The sequence below is a fragment of the Myxine glutinosa genome, chromosome 11 (genome assembly GCF_964187855.1).
Source record: "Myxine glutinosa chromosome 11, kmMyxGlut1.1, whole genome shotgun sequence".
Classification (NCBI taxonomy): domain Eukaryota; kingdom Metazoa; phylum Chordata; class Myxini; order Myxiniformes; family Myxinidae; genus Myxine; species Myxine glutinosa.
The window spans coordinates 23,877,292-23,899,232 of record NC_136271.1 but is presented as its reverse complement, the minus strand read 5'-3'; the positions used below and the strand labels follow the sequence as shown (position 1 = coordinate 23,899,232).

At 47.3% G+C, this 21,941-nt stretch overlaps 1 protein-coding gene across 1 annotated transcript in view; it reads left to right on the top strand.

The window, feature by feature from the left end:
- The window catches only part of DMAP1 (DNA methyltransferase 1 associated protein 1), a 59,299-nt gene extending 37,598 nt beyond the window's left edge, over nucleotides 1–21,701 (top strand). Inside the window, exons 8-11 of the mRNA XM_068130336.2 lie at nucleotides 1,785–1,856; nucleotides 3,706–3,778; nucleotides 7,484–7,746; nucleotides 21,189–21,701. Of these exons, the coding sequence (XP_067986437.2) occupies nucleotides 1,785–1,856; nucleotides 3,706–3,778; nucleotides 7,484–7,746; nucleotides 21,189–21,254 (474 nt within the window). The 3' untranslated portion in view covers nucleotides 21,255–21,701. The remainder of the gene's footprint in view (nucleotides 1–1,784; nucleotides 1,857–3,705; nucleotides 3,779–7,483; nucleotides 7,747–21,188) is intronic.
- The last annotated feature ends 240 nt before the right edge of the window (nucleotides 21,702–21,941 follow it).

Genomic DNA, 21,941 nt, shown 5'->3' with positions numbered 1-21,941 from the left:
TTTTGCAAATTTATGAAAAATAAAAAACTGAAATATCACATTGAAATAAGTATTCATACCCTTTGCTATAACACTTGAAATTTAGCTCTGGTGCCTCCCATTTCTCTTGATCATCTTTGAGATGTTTCTACACCTTGATTGGAGTCCACCTGTGGTAAATTCAATTGATTGGACATGATTTGGAAAGGCACACACCTGTCTATATAAGGTCTCACAGCTGACAATGCATATCAGAGCAAAAACCAAGCCATGAGGTCGAAGGAACTGCCTGCAGAGCTCGGAGACAAGATTGTGTCGAGGCACAGATCTGGGGAAACCCACAAAAAAATCTCTGCTGCATTGAAGGTTCCCAAGAGCACAGTGGCCTCCATAATTCTTAAATGGAAGAAGTTTGGAACAACCAGGACTCTTCCTAGAGCTGGCCGCCCGGCCAAACTGAGCAATCGGGGGAGAAGGCCTTGGTAAAATAGGTGACCAAGAACCCGATGATCTCTCTGGCTGAGCTCCGGAGATCCTGTGTGGAGTGGAGATGGGAGAAACTTCCAGAAGGTCAACTATCACTGCAACACTCCACCGATCTGGGCTTTATGGCAGATTGGCCAGATGGAATTGGCCGGGCGGCCAGCTCTAGGAAGAGTCCTGGTTGTTCCAAACTTCTTCCATTTAAGAATTATGGAGGCCACTGTGCTCTTGGGAACCTTCAATGCAGCAGAGATTTTTTTGTGGGTTTCCCCAGATCTGTGCCTCGACACAATCCTGTCTCTGAGCTCTGCAGGCAGTTCCTTCGACCTCATGGCTTGGTTTTTGCTCTGATATGCATTGTCAGCTGTGAGACCTTATATAGACAGGTGTGTGCCTTTCCAAGTCATGTCCAATCAATTGAATTTACCACAGGTGGACTCCAATCAAGGTGTAGAAACATCTCAAAGATGATCAAGAGAAATGGGAGGCACCTGAGCAAAATTTCAAATGTCATAGCAAAGGGTATGAATACTTATGTAAATGTGATATTTCAGTTTTTTCTTTTTAATAAATTTGCAAAACTTTCTAAAATCCTGTTTTCTCTTTGTCCATTATGGGGTGTTGAGTGCAGATTGATGAGGGAAAAAATGAATTTAAACGATTTCAGCATAAGGCTGCAAAATAAAATGTGGAAAAAGTGAAGGGGTCTGAATACTTTCTGAATGCACTGTATGTCATCTATATCTATTAAAGGCAAAAATCTCTCTCTCTCTCTGTATGTGTTATGTTGTGTGGGGGGTAACATTGGCTATGTGGCCACAGCCTCACACAGAGGAGTGGGAGGGGAAGAGGAAGGCTTGGTGGAGGCATAAATTCTCCATAGAAATGTGTACTGTTTAGCACTTTCCTGGTGGTAGTGGCAGAGGTATGTTCCTGGTTAATGTTCCTGGTGGTAGTGGCAGAGGGTATCACAATTCCCTTTTTTTTACCTTGGCAATGCTGAGATTAAAGCACTCTTTGCACGGGTAAATTAATTTTGGTAAACAGGATGACTAATTGGTCCGTCAGCAAAGCGACAGGTAAGCTCCGCTAATATTATATATATTTCCTTCTGTGCGTATGTCATCCTGGCGTCTGTGCCAGCCCTTGATTTCATCCCCACTTCTCTACCTCCACATTCTCTCCCCAGTGAATTTATATTGAGAAATTGTCAGACTTAAGTGGTGTCGAGGGAGTGTCGTCTTGATGGGCAAAATGGCTTCCTCTGGCATCCAAGTTCTTTGTGTATTGTGAAATTTTACCCTTCGTTTCATGTTTGGCAGGCTGTACCCGAGACAACTGGCATCAAGTTTCCTGATTTCAAGGCAGCAGGGGTAATGCTGCGCAACCAAAGGGTACGAAGCCATCTGTTGCTATCTGGCACCTTGCATATATCCATGTATAAATATCCAAAGCTGTTTTATCTTGTTTTTGACATACATTACTTCATTCAATATAGAAATTAGCAGAGGCAAAAAGGACTACGTGAACCCTTTGGTTAAAAAAAATCCCAATACACTGAAAAGGCTGAACAGAAAACGACTAGCAAAAATGCAAATTTTTCAATCTTGTTCCGTTGGAAAACCAAATTTTTCGCTAAAAAAAAAAAAACTAGAGATGCTCTCCATAAGCATGAGACTCAAGCAATCAATGAATTAATCTGAGGAAAAAAGGTGATTAATGAATGGCTCACAGATGGCAACACCTTCCTTCTAAAATGTGTATAACATGCCAACTAAACAACAACATAAAGCTCTCAACAGAAATCAACGTGAAATAGATCGGTGACCTCTGTGTTTGTTACCGCAGCTCCTCCGGTTTAGCTTCCTCTGCTCTCTCAACTCTCCGACCCTCCCCAGCCTCTCCAGGATTACTCCTCCAGTACCCCTCCTGTTTAATCTCCAAAATCCAGACACACAATCCAGACACCACTTCCGTTCAGGGTTTAAAGCGATGCACTACCAATTCATCCTCCTCCATCCCTACCCACTATCTTTTCTACCCTCATTAACCCTACCTAACCCAACTTTCTTAAGAATATCAACCTGAGATGTTGAAATTTAGGGCTCACGACCTGATCTCTACTTCCAAGATTTTAAATTGCATTGTTACTATGGACCCAATACTTTCCTGTATTCTCCATTTTGATAAAAATCTGCGCAAGTCAATACTTAACCCATCTCTGCAATATTACCCAAATCGACTTTTGCTTAAATCTGAGGACTCTGAAACTTTGGTTAATGCCCTCATAACCTCATGTTTGGATTACTGCAAACCTTTCTTCGTTAGCTTCATCTTCTTCTCTCAAGCCCCTACAACTTTGACTACAACAGCACTCGGTAGAACGCATACCTCCATCAGGCTGAACACTTCACATTTTGTATCCCACTGATAGGCTGGATCAAAATATAACCTGAGCCAAAATCGAATTGTCTTGTTATTTTCATATAACCAACTCGTCCGCCTAGTTTGGTCATTAAATTGTCCACAACTTTTTGAAATATCCTGCTATATATCGTTTTTGGCCCCATCTCTCAATGGTGAAGAATCACTTAACAAAATTCTTGGATTTGGATATTCACCAAAATTGAATTTATTCATCTTTGTCGCACACCCAAACTGTCCTCCAAGTTTTGGCCGAATCAGTCCACAGCTTTTTTGAGATATCGTGATGGATATTGCTTTTAGCCCAATCACTCAATGGTGAAGAATCACTTCACAAAATTCTCGGATCCAGAACTGGTTTTGGATCTTCACCAAAATTGAATCGATTCATCCTTGTCACACGCCCAAACTGTCCTCCAGGTTTTGGCTGAATCCGTCCACAACCTTTTGAGATATCCTGTCCATAGACAAACAGGCAGACAGGGGTGAAAACATAACCACCTCCCACCTTCTGTGGCATAGATTCGGTACATGTGGCAGCCAGAGCCATAGTTCAAGCATGCAAATTTGATCACTCCTCTCATCAAGACGTTTGACTGGCACTCAGTATGCCATTGGATAGATTTTTAAATATCATTGCTGACTATTAAAGCCGACAACAAATTGGTTCCTGCCTATATTTCTGACCATTGGGCTAAGATTTTACTCCCAACTGAAAAACATTACATATGAAACATTGATTTAATGTTTGTTTATATAGTTATTTAAAATTAAATAAATGACGCAAATTATTAGTGATGCAAATATTTTGTGTTTCAGATGCGTCTCCCATCTTCAGTGGGTCAGAAGAAAGTAAAGGTCATCGAGCAAGTTCTTACAGAACTTGGCATAGGTTGGTATCACCTTGTCCAAGCTTCATCAATTCTTCATTCTGCTACTGAACTTAAGGTCCTCAACCCCTTTCTTCTTCCAACCCCTTCCCCCCCCACCCCACCCCCTCCTTGCGACCCCCATGACTCCCCCTTTCTTCATTAATTCCTCAATCCATCCTTCCCTGTTGTACCCAACTGCTCCTGAACTCTGTGTCTTTTGTACCTGAGAAGATGGAGAAGGTTCTGGCAACCTTCGACTCTGACTCTGCAACTGGACCGGACTGCACCAACTCACGTGTCCTAAAAACCTGCTCTGCTGCTCTTCCATATCCTCTCTCTGCCCTTTCATCAGCTTATTTTCAATCATCAGCAAGGTCATGGAATCCATCATCTCAGTTGATATGAAATCCTTCCTTTTTCCAACAACCTCACCTCAGATCACCACTTTGGTTTCAGACCAGGTCACTCCACCTTGGACATGCTGCTTCCACTCACCCAATAATGGATGGAAGCCCTCAATATCAGACATTAGATCATGGTCATTTCTCTGGCAATACTGTATCGTGCTTTTGATACAATATGCCATTCTGCCTTTCTCTCCAAACACTCTACCCATGGCATCCAAGACCAACTCCACACCTGGCTTACTGACTTCCTCTACTCTTGTAGCCAATGTGTGGCATGAACGCAATCCTATCATCTGCTCTCCCTGTTAAGACTAGAGTGCCCCAAGGCAGTGTTCTGGGCCCAGTCTTATTCCTGATCTTCATCGATGATCTCTCTGACTCTGGAAAATCCTCTTTATCTATTTGCTAATGACTCCACCCTCTGCCGTGACATACCTCATCCTTCAGACAAAGGCTGCAGCCTCTTCCCTCTCTTCAGACCTTAAAATAAAAATCACAAGCTGGTCAAACGCTTGGAATATGTCTTTCAGTCTTGAAAAATCTCACACTCTCTCACCATATTTCTCTGAAAAGACTGTCTGGCAAACCCTCCCATCTACTTTCTTAACTATCTGCCATGATCTTTCCAGGGAAAACCACATTTCCAAGCTGGCCTCCAAAGTCAGGAGCCCACTGCGCATCCTCAGTCGTGTGAAGTCCTTCCTTTGGCACACCTGAGCTCCTCACCACATACAAGGCTTTCATCCTCAGCTCAATGGAATACTGCTCTCCCCTTTGGGCTGGTGCTCGTGCCTCACACCTAGCTCGACTTCACGCTGTTGAAACCAAATCTTTCAGAATCATTGGAATCTCCCGCGATGAAGCCGATTGTGAGGGCCTTTCACTTACTCACCACAGGCAGGTTGGTGGTCTTTCTGTCTTCTACCGACTCCTATCCCTCCTAGCTCCCCCAGCTCTATCTGTGCCCTGTCCCCCAAATATTCCTACAGGTCACACAAGATCTGCCAGCATCCCTCTTCTGGCGAGATTGCCAAAATCAAGACTCTCTGCTCACCTTCCCTCTTTCATTCCTCTTTTCTCCCGCCTCTGGAACAAACTCCCTCACTCTTCAATCCCACTCCTCCCTCCAGGTCTTTAAAACAGCTGTTCACCACCATCTCTTGTCTTCCCCCTTCGAAAACCTTGATCTGTTCTACCCCCGTTAATTCACCCCAGATCCACTTTTTTGAAATACCAACTTCTTTCCTGGAAGTCCTAGCAGTGTCCATGTGTTTTTGTTTTTTTTTACCTCTCCCCCCCCCCCCCTTCCCCATGCCTCCCCCCCCCCCCCCCCAAGCCCTCTGCCTCCCACAGATCTCCCGATGTTCCTGTTCTCTGCTGTTGTACTTGTGTGCTTCCCTCTCTCTCCCCATCTTGTCTCCCGCTCCCTTTATTGTATGTTTTGTGTGTCCGTTATTTTTTTTTGTGATCAATGTTAGCTCTTACAAGAGCCTCGATCTTGTATACAACAAAAACAACAACAACAAAAAATTCAGCTGGACAAGGTGAGCAAAAACAACAATACTCGATCTCCAACACCACACATGTACCACATCCAATCGAACCTCCACCAAACGCGCAAACCACGTTACCTTGTCCAACCCGGACACAATCCCATCCATGTTGATGCCCCGGAAACACAAAAACAAGACCGAACACACACAAACCCACTTACCCTCGTACATACTGTTACAGTCCACGGATTAGATGTTATTTACCGAGCGGTGGTATTGCCGCGACCTAACAGTTCCCCCGATTCTTCCCCAACTCACCCGATTCACCCAGATGTTGGCCAAATCGCGCTATGCCAAATCAATGATAGAAAGGACACGACGACTGGGAAAGAGGAAACGACGCAAGGGGTACAGTTCTCAAGACCTCCGGAGGAGGGTATAATTACAGTGGTGGAGAAAAGGGGTAGATTACAAGGCAGTGAGGTAAAGACACAGAAGAGATGGGCACTTAATTACCATCTTATCTTAGCCCAGACAGACCACAGACAAACGGAACAAGGCAGACTTACACAGGGATTGATGGCAGGAAGGGACAGGTAGGTCGATAGCACAAGGTGCACCTTGGCTCGGGGACAGGATAAAGCACGGTCCAGAAGATGCGGGGAGGTGTCACAGCGCTCGGAGGGGACGTCTTTCTTTCTCCAAGCTCAGCGCGCATCTGACGTCACCCCCCTCTCACCGCGCATGCTCAGCGGGGAGTGACACGCCCTCGGCTGGTTGGTTCCGCCCCACTGGGGCCGGTCCGCCGCTTCCATTGGGTGCGGGGGTTACCGGGCTCCGCCCTTGACGAGGAGCTGACAGGGAGCCCCTATTTGGTAACCCCGTCGAGCACATGTTTGATGGCGGCTCGTTGGGAAGGCCTGGTGCCCTCCCAACACCCCCTACCAACCAAGCCGGAGTGAGGACGCGCACTTCCTGCGCTCGTTGTTGTTGTTGTTGTTGTTGTTGAACTGTGAGGAAGAGCTGCGGGGAGGTATTGGGAGGTCCTAAACTTCCTAACGGTGCCATACAATCACATTCTGGTGCAACGAAGGGTCAGAATTAATGGAAACGAGTCCTTAACTGACATAGACTAAGAATAACTAGCAAGATGTCCTATAGTTGTCTTACATGAGATGCGGTGAACCTGGGCACGACATTTAATGGGGGAAATAGGGGGAGGTCGGGTCTACAGAGTGTTGTTTACAGAAAATGGGACTAGGGGATTGGGGATAGTTGGGAAGTATTGAGGAAATAGGGGAATCTTTACAAGCGGATATGGATGGATGCAAATCCCATATCCGCAACAATACAATACCAGATCATGAGTTAATAAAAAGAGCAGAGCAGACAATTGATGATGTTATTGGTGTTTTTTGTTTAAGGTTGGGCAAAATACAAACACTCCTCGACTGACCCCTCGCAAGTGACCGGAAATTAATTGTTGCCTTGTAGTAAAGACAGACTTGCTGAGGAAGCCCGATGGGAAGCATTTGAATCGTCGCCTGAGACCAGATCTGCTCTTGCTTGTTTATTATTGATTAACAGTGTAGCTGTAGTTACTTTTTGACTTTTTGGGTTGTACGAGCCTTTTTCTTTAAAAAAAAAATATAACTCACAAATGCTGTAATCTTATAACACATACACACACATCATCGTTCACCTTAGATTGATCTATCCACATGATCTCATCCTAAATGCTCTCGCACATGATTTCTATCTTCCTCTCTTTCTCTCCCCACCATAATATATTCCTCGTCTGTGTTGCCTGTTATGTGGAATGCAGATTTGATTCCGATGCCCACGGAGACCATCGTTACACAGTTCAATGAACTGCGTAGCGATTTGCTGCTGTTGTATGAGCTGCGCCAGGCACATGCTACTGTCGAGTATGACCGCCACGCACTGCAGCTTCGGCGTGACTCACTTGCAACGCACATGCAGCCACCGCCAGCTGAGACCGGCGCACATACATCCACTGCTGACGAAGCAGCCAGCAACTATGGGGTGCTTCCTGATGGAGGATCTTTGGAGGGGAGCTCTGCCTCGGTAACAATGCCTTGTTTTTCTGTTTGCTTCATTACCGGTGGACGGAGATTATGTGTTTCACCCTTGTTATGGCGAAAATTTAAAAAAATTCGGCATATGTCGGCCTGTCTCGTTTGTTTGTCTGTCTGTGATAACTCGTGAAAGCTTTCAGCTAACTTCGTCAAACCTTATTAGAGGAATCCGAAGGACCAAATTGAGGCTGTCAATGTTTTTTGATATATTCTTCTTTTTTTTTGGTCATAGGTCAAGCAAGGTTCTCTCGTTTGTTTGCCTGGGCGGTATCGTTTGTCTCGTTTGTTTGCCTGGGCGGTATCGTTTGTCTCGTTTGTTTGTCTGGGCCATTTCGGCGTTGTCGGCGTTGTCGTAGTGATCGCTCTGCTGTTCCGTCGTCGCTACAGCTCCATTCTCACCTCTTCACAGGTCGTCTGGGTTTTCGTTGTTCTTCCTCCTGTGAAATTCCAGAATTTCCATGTTTTAAACGTTTCCCAGTGTGTACCCTGGTCAGAATAGGTACAACGTATCCCTGCGTGTCGTAAGAGACGACTAAGAGGGTTGGCGTCAGGAAGGGCATCCGGCCATAAAAAAACATTGCCTCAAAAAGAGAACCATGACAATTATAACTACATATGGGTAGGGTGCAGCCCGAAGTGGAGATCGGTTTCTGAGGTTTGGGACATGGAATGTGGGGACAATGACAGGGAGATCAGGAGAAGTGGTGGAGGTATTGGTCAGAAGAGGAGTGGACATATGTTGTGTGCAAGAGACAAGATGGAAGGGAAGTGGTGTGAGAATGGTGAAGGGTAGGCAGGGACAGAAATACAAGTTTGTGTGAAAAGGGTGCCCGGAGGGCGTGAATGGTGTTGGTGTCCTGTTTTCTGAGGAGTTTGGAGACAGTGTGGTGAGTGTGACTAGAGTGAGTGATAGGTTGATGATGGTGAAAATGATGATTGGAAAGCTCTTGGTGAACGTCATCTCGGGATATGCTCCGCAGGTTGGTCGAAGCGATGAAGAGAAGGACAAGTTCTGGTGTGCGATAGAGAAGCTGATGGAAAACGTAAAAGATGAGGAAGTTGTTGTGGTGGGAAGAGACCTGAATGGACATGTGGGAAGGAGTATGGATGGTTTTGAGGGAGTCCATGGGGGTTACGGATATGGTGTGAGAAATGGAGAAGGTGAAAGGATTTTGGAGTTTGCTGATGGAGCTGATTTGTTGATTTGTAATACTCAGTTCCAGAAAGAGGATAATAAGCTTGTTACATACACGTCAGGTGGGTCGACGACAACCGTTGACTAACTGATGGTGCGTAGGCGAGATAGGGGGCACCTCCGGGACACAAAGGTGATCCCGGGGGAGGAGGCTGTTTCACAGCACCACTTGGTTGTCTGCGACATAAGAGTGAAAGGTGCGAGGAGAGCTCGGCGGGTGAAGTACCAACCGAGAATGAAGGTGTGGAGGTTGAAAGAGGTGACAGTAAGGGAGGCATTAAAAGAGAGGCTGAGTAGGGTAGAGGATGATGTGGTTGAGCTTGAAAGTGGTTGGATGTCAATGAAAGCTAGTCTGTCGGGAGCCGTTGGTGAGGTATGTGGATGGACAAAAGGACCACCGAGGCACTCGGAAACATGGTGGTGGGATGATGAAGTTGGAAAGAGGATTGACGAGAAGAGGAAGAAGTTCAAGGAGTGGCAGAAGGCAAAGGGTACGGGAACAGAAACAGCAGAGCATGAAAGTTATAAGGCAGCCAGGAAGGCTGCAAAGAAAGAGGTAGCAAAGGCGCAGGAGGCACGTAGGAAAATGTTCGGAGAACGCTTGGATTCGGAAGAGGGTCAGAAAGCAGTATTCAGGATTGCAAAGCACATAGCGAAAGAGAGGTGTGATGTGATGGGGGTGAGTTGCTTGAAGGATGAAGTGGGACAAATCGTTGTCGATCCAGATGGAATTAAAGGAAGATGGAAAAGATATATGGAAATGCTGTTGAATACAGAGAATGAATGGGATGGCAACATAGAGAGTAACCCAGTTTTAGGACCGGCAGAGAAGATAACTGAGAAGGAAGTTGAGGAAGCGATAAAAGCAATGAAGAGTGGAAAGGCGGGAGGGCCGACGGGAGTTGTGGGAGATATGTTGAAGGCAGCAGGAAGTTGGGGTGTGAAGAGAATGACAGAGATCTGTAATCTGGTGGTGAAAGAAGGCCGCATTCCAGTGGATTGGGAACTGAGTACCCTCGTCCCTCTATACAAGGGGAAAGGTGACCCTCTGGAGTGTGGCTCGTACCGAGCGATAATGTTATTGGAGCATGGAATGAAGGTATTCGAAAGGGTGTTGGAGAGGAGGATAAGGAAGAAAGTAAAGATCGACGAAATGCAGTTTGGATTTATGCCAGGAAGAGGAACGACAGACGTGCTTTTCATTGTGAGGCAGTTGCAGGAGAAGTACATGGAGAAGAGGAAGAAGTTGTTTTTTGGGTTTGTTGATCTGGAGAAAGCATTCGATAGGGTTCCACGCAAAGTATTGACATGGGCATTGAGGAAGTTAGGAGTGGAGGAATGGTTGATCAGAGTAGTGATGGCAATGTGCAAAAGAGCGCACACAGCTGTAAGGACCAAGGACGGGAACAGTGGTGAGTTTGAGGTGAAGGTGGGAGTGCATCAGGGGTCGGTACTAAGTCCACTACTATTTGTAGTTCTGATGGAGGTGCTGGCTCAGAACGTAAAGGAGGGTTTACCGTGGGAGTTGTTGGATGCAGATGATCTGGTGTTGATTGCGGAAACTATGGATGGACTGAAGGAAAAGATGAACAAGTGGAAGGAATGTATGGAGACAAAAGGTCTGAAGGTGAATATCAGAAAGACGAAGGTGATGGCAAGTGGTAAAGCATGTGGTGAGGTGGAAAGAACTGGGAAGTGGCCGTGTGCTGTGTGCAGGAAGGGTGTCGGAGTGAACTCCATTCAATGTACAATGTGTGCTGAGTGGGTTCATCAAAAATGTAGTGGTCTGAGAGGGTCATTTACCAGTGTGGCAGCTACATTCAAATGTAAGGTGTGCACAGAGGGAGCTGCAGATGGAGGAAATGTTGAGTTGGATCTTGGAGACGGCGTGAAGCTGGAAGGTGTGAAAACATTTTGCTACCTCGGAGACATGCTGAATGGAGAAGGTGGATCAGACTCGGCAACGGTTGCTCGAGTGAGATGTGCATGGAAGAAGTTTCGGGAACTGAGTGGCATGCTGATGAGGAGGAGAGTGTCGCTGAAGCTGAAGGGAAAGGTGTATGCTGCATGTGTGAGAAGTGTTATGATTTATGGGAGCGAGACATGGGTAATGAACATAGAGCAGCAACGAAGGCTGGAAAGGGTGGAAATGTGAATGGTTCGATGGATGTGCGGAGTATCGTTGAGAGAGAGGACGACAAATGATGAATTGCGAAAGATGATGGGAATATTGCCTGTGATTGATGCTGTGAAGAGGAACAGGTTGAGATGGTTTGGTCATGTGTTGAGGAAGGATGAAAGTGACTGGTTGAGAAGAGTGATGGAAATGAATGTAGAAGGAAGTAGAGGACGGGGAAGACCGAGAAAGACCTGGCTAAAGGTGGTGGAAGAAGAAATGCGGGCAAGGGGGTTAACAAGGAGAGATGCAGAAAATAGTGCAAAATGGAGAAGATTGTCATGGGGACCGCAAGGCTAACCCCCGCTCTAGCAGGGAAAATGGCCTTAAAATGCATGTTGTTGTTGTTGTTGTTGTCTGGGCCATTTATTGAGCTAGGAAGCTGAAATTTTGCCCCAATAGTGAACCCTGGCAAAAATGATCTTTTTTATTTTTTGATTAAGCAATTAATTGGATTAATTACTTCATTATTAGCGATTTATTAAGTACTTATTTATATTGTTACAGACGCGGTTTTAGATGTTAGTTTACCGAGCGGTTTGGTATTACCGCGTCCGAACAGTTACTCCCCGATTAGAACCCGATCCCGCCCGATTCCACTCGAACGTTGGCCGAATCGCGCTACGCTAAATCAATGAAGGAAAGGACACAACGGCTGGGATAAATGCAACGACACAAGGGGTACAGTTCTCAAGACCTCCGGAGGAGGATATAATTGGTGATGCAGAAACGGGTAGATTACACGGTAACAGGTAAAGCACAGAAAAGATGGGCACTTAGACACAGTCTTATCTATCCCCGCCAGACCACAGACAAACGGGACAAGACTGACTTACACAGGGATTGATGGCAAGGAAGGACAGGCAGTCGATAGCACAAGGTGCACCTTGGCTCAGGGGCAGAATCAACACGGTCCGGTCCAAAGATGCGGGGAGGTATTTCAGCACTCGGAGGTGGCGTCTTCTCTCTCCAAGCTGAGGGCGCATCTGACGTCACCTCCCTCTTCCTGCGCATGCTCAGCGGGGAGTGACACGCCCTCGGCTCGTTAGCTCCGCCCCAGATGGAATCGGTCCGCCGCTTCTATTGGGTGCGGGGGGTTACCGGGCTCCGCCCTTGACGAGGAGCTGACAGCGAGCCCCTGCGTGGTAACCCCGTCGAAGCACATGTTCAATGGCGGCTAACCAAGCCGGAGTGAGGACGCACACTCCCCGCGCCGCCGCCGCTGCTGTTGTTGTTGTTGTTGTACCATGAGGAAGAGCTGCGGGGAGGTATTGGGAGATCCTAAACTTTCTAACGGTGCCATACAATCACATTCTGGTGCAACGAAGAGTCAGAATTAATGGAAACGAGTCCTTAACTGACATAGACTAAGAATAACTAGCAAGATGTCCTATAGTTGTCTACGTGAGATGCGGTGGACCTGGATGCGACATTTAATGGGGGAAATACGGGAAGGTCGGGTCTACAGAGTGTTGTTTACAGAAAATGGGACTAGGGAATGGGGGGTTGGGGATAGTTGGGAAGTATTGGGGAAATAGGGGAATATTTACAAGCGGATATGGATGGAGGCCAATCTCATATCCGCAACATTGCACCCTTCTCTACCTCGGGGCGTCCCGACCCGATAAATTTTTACCTACGTTAGTGTGGCACTCAGATGTAGTTCCCTCTACTATTAACTCAACCCTGAGTGCGACAGTTTTACAGATGTTCACAAATGAGTAAATATGTCCCCCTGCGACGTTGCACCCTTCTCCTCACAGAAACACACCCACAGGATAACCGAATCGCGGAAAGAATCCTCAAACTAAACATACAGCCGGTAGGGAGCATTATTTACACAAGACTGCACTGATATTTACACTACGATCCAGGACCTGTTCTTTGAGGAACACATGCAGATGTTATGCATAGAGAGAGCACGCATGCCAGCATCGATACACCAACCCACGAGTGCCCTGTGGCCTTACGGCCTTTAATAATGTGCAGAGCACCCCATCCAAGCACCAAAAGCACCACCCCTTACATACAGTCAGCACCATCCGGTGCACCAATAAAGTGTTCATAGTCACCGGTGGTGTCGCAGCCGGCCGATGTTCTGCCGCTGGTCTTGCCTTCATGTGGTGTACTTGGCCTTCTGGCTTCTTTAAAAATAAAGAAAGGCGCCAACCGCGTCCAATTCTGAATTGTGGCCGTCAGGGGGCCAACTATAAGTGGTTCACCTGTATGGCATAGGTGCCACGTTGACCCAGAGGTCCATCAACGGGTGGTGCTTGCCCGCAAAAGACTGCGGTCCATGGTGGGCGGCCACAAAAATTGCGGTCCATATGGTGTATCGATCCCGGCAGCAAGCAGCGAAAGTGCAGGCCCACAACTGCAGAGCCAGCACCTCTCTCTCCTCTCTCTCTGCCCCAAAGCCAGATCCTCGGAGGTGGGAGACAAAAATAGAGCAAGTGAGTAAGGTGGTAAGGGCGCAAAAGTGCACGCAATACAAGGTAATGCACACTGGGGGCACATGGGAACCAGGTGAGACAGGTACGTTCCTACCGTACGCCCCCCCCCCCCCACCAGGTAACCTACATTGCCCCTCCCTTACCCCTTACTGTATCCACAAAACACAACACTACCCATAAACATCTACTTTACACATCAACAAACGTCCCTACTGTCTTCCCCGTTCCTCCCATAAACCAAATTCGTCTTCTCTCCCTCCTAACCAATCAAATTTGCCATTTCCAACTCATCAAAATTTGCCATCTCCAACTCAACATCAAAATTTGCCATCACCAATTCATCATCAGTCCCTCCTAAGGAGGGAGAGATGGAATCACCCCAATGTCTCATCCACGTCGTGATGCGTCTCACAAATCCACACAGCAATTCTCCTTTCCTGCAACACAGAACAAAGGAACACAGGTGTGGAGTCATCATCATCACCTCAGGTAAGTGGCTGCGTATGGTGCGACAGGTTCATCAATCCTAACTATTTCCTAAATGACTTTAACAACTTTACATTACCCGGGGTCTCTCCCTGCCAATCCATTGGCCAACTTACACTATGGGTTTTAAAAACCAATTCCCATTGACCAAACTGTGGTGCTTCTCAATTTGGGGTCTCACTCCCCCGATTCATCTCCCGGTGCCCTCGCACAATTTCTGGGCTGTGACGTGTAGCTCTCCCAGCAGGTCTACCCACCTGCACACCTCCACCACTGTAGTTGCCACCCGAGCTTACCTGCTCCTCACCCTAACCTAACTAACTGGGGAAGGCCCTCTCGCACTCTCACCCCCTCAGTGCCCTCTCTGGCACGGGCTGCCCGATCCACACCCGGGATCCTCAGGCACCCACTGACACTAACGGCTCCCAGAGCCCACCTGCGGCCTCACCTGGCCGACATCCTCACAGTGGTGGAGTGCCCAAACCAACTACACACACTAACAGGCTACACGCCCAGCCATTTCCACAACACTAATGCACCCATCCACAATACCATTCTGCAACCGCACCACAAATGCCAATATCCAACCACAATTTACCTATACCCTCTACCTAACACTTACACTACCTGCCCCGGGTACTCGTGAAAGGGGTCCACTCTTCCCCCACCCACACCTTCGCACCATGCACACCACTCCGTACCACTTACTCCAACTCTCTCCACACCACTCATTCCCTGCTCCATGTATTCCACACACCTGTACTTGCACACCTGTGCTCTCATACTTGGTGCCGCCTGCACCCTTCTCTCCCCCAAGCGCATTCGTGCTGATCCACAACACTCACTACTCATACACTGCTCCACACACCTGTCCAGTTCTCACACAGCATCATCTCATCTAACTACTCCCCTCTGAAACTTGCGCTTCCCAGTCGCCCCTTTAAACTATTGCGCTCCCTCGTCATTATCATCCACTCTAATCTACCTGCGTCCCCACTACAGGTATCAGTCACTAACTAATCTTAACGTTACCTAATGTCATCTTCGCTAGATCCCTACACACCATATCCTAACCCACCCGGGCTAGTTTTCACTGCCATACACCCCATAAACTATAGCGCATTTGCCCCCACTTTTGTGAGGGATGACAGAGTTGCCATCCCACCACATCGGGCATCTCCCACTACCAATTTTGCACATCAAATTTCAACAAATCAAAAATTTGCCAATCACTACCCATCATCTGCCAATCATTACTGCCAATCCTTTGCCAATCATCAAATTTTGTTTTTTTCTAATTTTGGGTCCAAAACACTAACCTCATCACACAGTCTACTCACTAATGCCTCTCGGTGCGCCAATTCCTGTCCAAAGCCCGGCTTCGTAAAGCCGAGCCATGAATGCGGGTTGTTTGGTGCCAGCGGCTGGATACGTCCCGCATTCGGTGCAGGGAAGGAGGTTTACCTGGGCCGAGATCCCACGCACCATCTCGGCACGGAGCCATCCCATGGCCCGATCTCGACCTGCCGGAATGCCTCAACAAAAAGTGGTCGCCATGACGACACTTCCTATCGGGCTGCCCGCTCCGCCTAGTGGAGCACGGACGCGGCCGTTCAAAGCGAGGCCCAGCGTGGATCGCGTACGGCGGTCCTTTCGAACCCGCCGTGGCTCGGATCCCCGCTGGTTCTCGCGGCACGCGAAGCCCGGCCTGCACCGAGGGCCCGATTCGGCTATAAGTCGTTCTAACCTCTAACCCGGTTACCGTCGATGCTTCACCTGCATGCTTACATGCATACGCTACCCCTTTCTTGCTCATACGTCCAGCCGTTTCCCTGCTCTTGGTCATTGCACCTTCTCTTACACACCCAGGTACACTCATTCCACTCACAGCCTTGGTCACCCACCTGACCACCGAACACTTTGGCACACATTCGTTGTTCGCACACCTCACCAACACACCTCTTCGCGCCCCTTCCTCGGTCACCTCCTCTGTGACAATCACAGGTGTGCCCTCACTCGCACACCCAACCATGTGCCTCACTACCAATTCCAGCGTGCATTCCCACTCACGCTCTACCATTCCAGGTGTGCTTCCTTTCTCACCTGTCACAACCAACTCACGCTCTGTGTCACTCTTACTACTCTCACCTCCACTCTTGACAGCGCACTCACCCTTACTCTCGACAGCGCACTCTTTCCTCATGCACCTGTCCGTTACACACCTTTCTCGCGCACACTCTCCCGTTACACCCTCTGTAACACTCACCACAGGTGTACACTCTTCCTTACTTTTGACAGCGCACTCTTTCCCCATGCACCTGTCTGTCACACATCTTTCTCGCACACCCTCTCCCGTTACATCCTCTGTAACACTCACCACAGGCGTGCATTCTCCCTTTACACCCTCCGTAACACTCCTCACTACGCGCTTCCATGTGCTCCCTCGCACACGCGCTACGACCGACTCACTCTCGACAGCACCCTCATTCCTTGGCACGCACTTTTTCCTCACACACCCCAGAGTCGGACTTTCTCGCACACCTCCTTTTTCGCACACCAGACCTGTCGCACACTTCACCAACGGCCTCTCACGAACACCCGGGTCCATCTCGACCCCCAAGCTCATTAAATCACCTGGCGCATCATACGCACGACCATATTGGTCACCACTTACACCGGGTCCTCTTCCTCTTCGCTTCTCCTCCATCACCTGCGAATCCCTCATCCGGTTAATGAGCACATCATCACGATCCGAACACAGACTTTGGACCAATTCTTTTACTTCCTCCTTTATCTCTTTCTTATCCTCTCTCCGTCGCTTCTTAATTTCGCTCACCCCTTCTTCCACTTCTTCTAATTTCTGCTTCACCTCATTTATGTCCCGGTACGTCTCCTCAAGCTCGTCCTCTAAGGCTACCTTGACCGTTTCCATGTGCGTCCTCACCTGCCGGTCCTTCGTCTCCATTACCTCTGTCACCTCGTCCAACCTCGTTGTCAGTCCCTCACGTACCATCTGACATTCCCTCTTCGTCGCTATCAAGTCGTCTTTTAGTTCTTTCTGTGTCGCTTTTAACCCTCCTAGTACCGCAGTGTTCCTCTTTACCTGTTCCCCCAACTCCTTTTGTCCCACTGTCAGTTGTTCTACTCCCAGCGTCAACTCCTCTATACCACCTTGCAATTTTACAGTCCCCTTTCTCACCTCCTTCTCCATGCGCTCCTTACAGTGCCTCACCTCCTCGCGCACTCCTCCGACCTCCTCACTCACACCTCTTCTGATCTCTTCTCCCATCACTTGCATCTCCTGCCCAGATGCCACCCTCATCTGCTCCATTTCCTCCCTGTGAGCATCCAATTTAGTTTCTACCCCCATTCTGACCCCCTCTATCTGCTGCCCCATTTGTTTAACTTCCCTTTCCGCTTGGTCCCTCATGTCCCTCAATTTGCCTTCCATACTGTTTTCTAACCCCTCTAACCCCTTTTGCATCCCTTCCATTTGATTCTCTTGAGCGGCCATTCTGTTTTCTACCCCCATTAACCCCTCCTGTATTTCCCCTAATCTATTGTCTAATCCCTCTATTCTACTCCCTAACCCTCCGATCTGGGCCCCCATGTCCTCCCTCAATTTCTCGCTATTGGACCCCATCCTTTGTTCTAACCATTGGCTATTGGCCCCCATGTCCTCCCTCAATTTCTCGCTATTGGACCCCATTACCCCCATTTGCTCACTCTGAGCCTCTATACTGTTTTTCAAACCTCCAATTTGGTCTCCCATTTGTCCCATAAGGGCCCTCATTTGCAGGAAAAAAAGGTTCGAATCCACCAACGGCGCTGCTACGGTCGCGGGCGCGGTCGCCGTGGCCATGTGCGAGGCGCCATTTTGCGCGCCTGCCACCCTCACTGCTTCGCTCTCCTCATGTCCCTCAATTTGGTCTTGGATCGACCCTGCCTCACTCTCCTCTACCGGAACCCAGCCGTCTTGATCCGCCATAGCGCGACTTTCAAAATCGGGTTTTTTTTTTTTTTTTTTGTAAAACAAAATCAAATTTCGCCGTTAATAATTTCGAGCGCGTGAAGCGCGCTTCGGGTCCGATCTCACTTCCCGACACCAATTGTTACAGACGCGGTTTTAGATGTTAGTTTACCGAGCGGTTTGGTATTACCGCGTCCGAACAGTTACTCCCCGATTAGAACCCGATCCCGCCCGATTCCACTCGAACGTTGGCCGAATCGCGCTACGCTAAATCAATGAAGGAAAGGACACAACAGCTGGGATAAATGCAACGACACAAGGGGTACAGTTCTCAAGACCTCCGGAGGAGGATATAATTGGTGATGCAGAAACGGGTAGATTACACGGTAAGAGGTAAAGCACAGAAAAGATGGGCACTTAGACACAGTCTTATCTATCCCCGCCAGACCACAGACAAACGGGACAAGACTGACTTACACAGGGATTGATGGCAAGGAAGGACAGGCAGTCGATAGCACAAGGTGCACCTTGGCTCAGGGGCAGAATCAACACGGTCCGGTCCAAAGATGCGGGGAGGTATTTCAGCGCTCGGAGGTGGCGTCTTCTCTCTCCAAGCTGAGGGCGCATCTGACGTCACCTCCCTCTTCCTGCGCATGCTCAGTGGGGAGTGACACGCCCTCGGCTCGTTAGCTCCGCCCCAGATGGAATCGGTCCGCCGCTTCTATTGGGTGCGGGGGGTTACCGGGCTCCGCCCTTGACGAGGAGCTGACAGCGAGCCCCTGCGTGGTAACCCCGTCGGAGCACATGTCTCAACCTGTTCCTCTTCACAGCATCAATCACAGGCTCTATTCCCATCATCTTTCGCAATTCATCATTTGTCTTCCTCTCTCTCAACGATACTCCGCACAGCCGTCGAACCATTCGCATTTCCACCCTTTCCAACCTTCGTTGCTGCTCTACGTTCATTACCCATGTCTCGCTCCCATAAATCATAACACTTCTCACACATGCAGCATACACCTTTCCCTTCAGCTTCAACGACACTCCCCTCATCATCAGCACGCCACTCAATTCCCGAAACTTCTTCCATGCACATCTCACTCGAGCAACCGTTGCCGAGTCTGATCCACCTTCTCCATTCAGCATGTCTCCGAGGTAGCAAAATGTTTTCACACCTTCCAGCTTCACACCGTCTCCAAGATCCAACTCAACATTTCCTCCATCTGCAGCTCCCTCTGTGCACACCTTACATTTGAATGTAGCTGCCACACTGGTTAATGACCCTCTCAGACCACTACATTTTTGATGAACCCACTCAGCGCACATTGTACACTGAATGGAGTTCACTCCGACACCCTTCCTACACACAGCACAGGGCCACTTCCCAGTTCTTTCCACCTCACCACATGCTTTACCACTTGCCATCACCTTCGTCTTTCCGATATTCACCTTCAGACCTTTTGTCTCCATACATTCCTTCCACGTGTTCATCTTTTCCTTCAGTCCATCCATACTTTCCGCAATCAACACCAGATCATCTGCATACAACAACTCCCACGGTAAACCCTCCTTTACGTTCTGAGCCAGCACCTCCATCACAGCTACAAATAGTAGTGGACTTAGTACCGACCCCTGATGCACTCCCACCTTCACCTCAAACTCACCACTGTTCCCGTCCTTCGTCCTTACAGCTGTGCGCGCTCCTTTGTACATTGCCATCACTACTCTGATCAACCATTCCTCCACTCCTAACGTCCTCAATGCCCATGTCAATACTTTGCGTGGAACCCGTGGTGCCATACAATCACATTCTGGTGCAACGAAGAGTCAGAATTAATGGAAACGAGTCCTTAACTGACATAGACTAAGAATAACTAGCAAGATGTCCTATAGTTGTCTACGTGAGATGCGGTGGACCTGGATGCGACATTTAATGGGGGAAATACGGGAAGGTCGGGTCTACAGAGTGTTGTTTACAGAAAATGGGACTAGGGAATGGGGGATTGGGGATAGTTGGGAAGTATTGGGGAAATAGGGGAATATTTACAAGCGGATATGGATGGAGGCCAATCTCATATCCGCAACAATATTCTTTATCATCTGGGCAATACCAGACACCTTTTGAGCGAGGAAGCTGATATTTGGACACAACAATGACTAAGTGATTGACCTGTCAAGGGTGTTTTTGATTTATTGATTAATCAATTGATCAATTAATTATGTAATTATTCGATTAATTACTTGGTTTTCAAAAATCTACTGATTTGGATGAAATAGTGGTGGTTTAGGGATGCTATTATCGCCAATTGATTAAGAAATTCATTATTTTACAATTATTTATCGTTTATTTTAATTACACAATTAATCAATCAATTCATTATTTTCTTTCTTGTCTGGCCAATATTTCAGGCACGATTTGAGCTAGGAAGCTGATATTTGTACATGACAGTGACCAAGTGATTTGGCTATAAAGGTTTTTTGATTTATTGATTAATCAATTAATTATGTAATTTTTTGATTAATTGCTTAATTACTTTTCAAAAAGTTACAGATTCGGTTTAAATGGTGGTGGTTTCGGTGTGCTATTATCCAGTTGACTAATAAATTATTTATTTTCCGATTTTTTTTTTTTTAAATACACAATTAATCGATCAATTATTGATTTTTGTCATATCTGTCAGGCTACCACCTGACGCCTTCTTGTCTTTTTGTTTGTCTGTGAACAGGATATCTCAAAAAGTTATTTGATGGATTCGGATGAAATTTGATGGAGAGGTTGGGTGTGTGACATAGACGAAATTATTAGATTTTGGTGAAGATCCCAAGCCGGTACAAGAATATTTAAGTGATTCTTCACCATTGAGAGATGAGGCCAAAATCTTTATATAGCAGGCAGGATATCTCAAAAGTTGTGGACAAGTTACGACAAAACTTGGTGGTCGAGTTGGTTCAGTGACAGCTTAAAACGTTTATTACAGTTGTTGGTGGCAAATCAGTCAGAGTAGCAAATCACCCATGTTGTTGTGTGGAAGAGGTGTAGGTAATTTATTTCTTGTTTCATCAGCTTATTCCCTCCAACAGGAGAATACCAGTTGCATTATTTGTTTTTGGTGTTGTCGTGTAAGTGCCACCCTGTTTTGTTTTTTTCCAGCGCAAACGACGAGAGCAGCCCAACATCTTCACCTGTCCAGCTGCAGTTAAGAAAAAGAAGATTTGACATCAACCACTCAGCATTTCCTGTACATATGTTTATTGTTTTGAATGCGTAAATGAACAGCCGGGCAGCATGCTCATTTTGTGGAAACGGGTTGCATAAGATGGAAGAATGGTAAAGGAGGAAAATATTATGGGGAAAACATATGGATGCCATATTTATTTATTGTTTCTCGAACACGTTATTAAATGTATTTATAATTTTTTTCACTACTTTACTCTTTTGGTGACCAAGTGCTTGAGTGGTTTACATGTTGCTAAGGAAACTGAACGGTCCACTACCTTTGCGTTTCTTATGGAACATGTTGCAGGCATCTCTTGGTCTGTTTTGCAGTAAGATACTGTGTGATCGATCTTGTTTGATAATGGTGCCTATTCTCCTAAATGCACTTGCTCTGTTTGTCTATCAAACCCTTTGCAAGTAAAATAAAAGTTTCCAGATTGCTCCAAAGTTTTCCTCTCCGATTTACTTGGTTCCTGGTTATGCTCACCATAGGAGAGTGTTTTGCATTTGGGTCTGTTTGTCTGTCTGTCTGCACATGATGTGTTAACATGGGCCACAAACACCACCTGGTGGTAGACGGTATTACACATTATCTTTCTAAACTAAGCACCTCTATAATGTACGACAATTAGAATTAAATACGTCTATAAAGTATATACTATTGCAATGAGTATACCGATAAAGTAC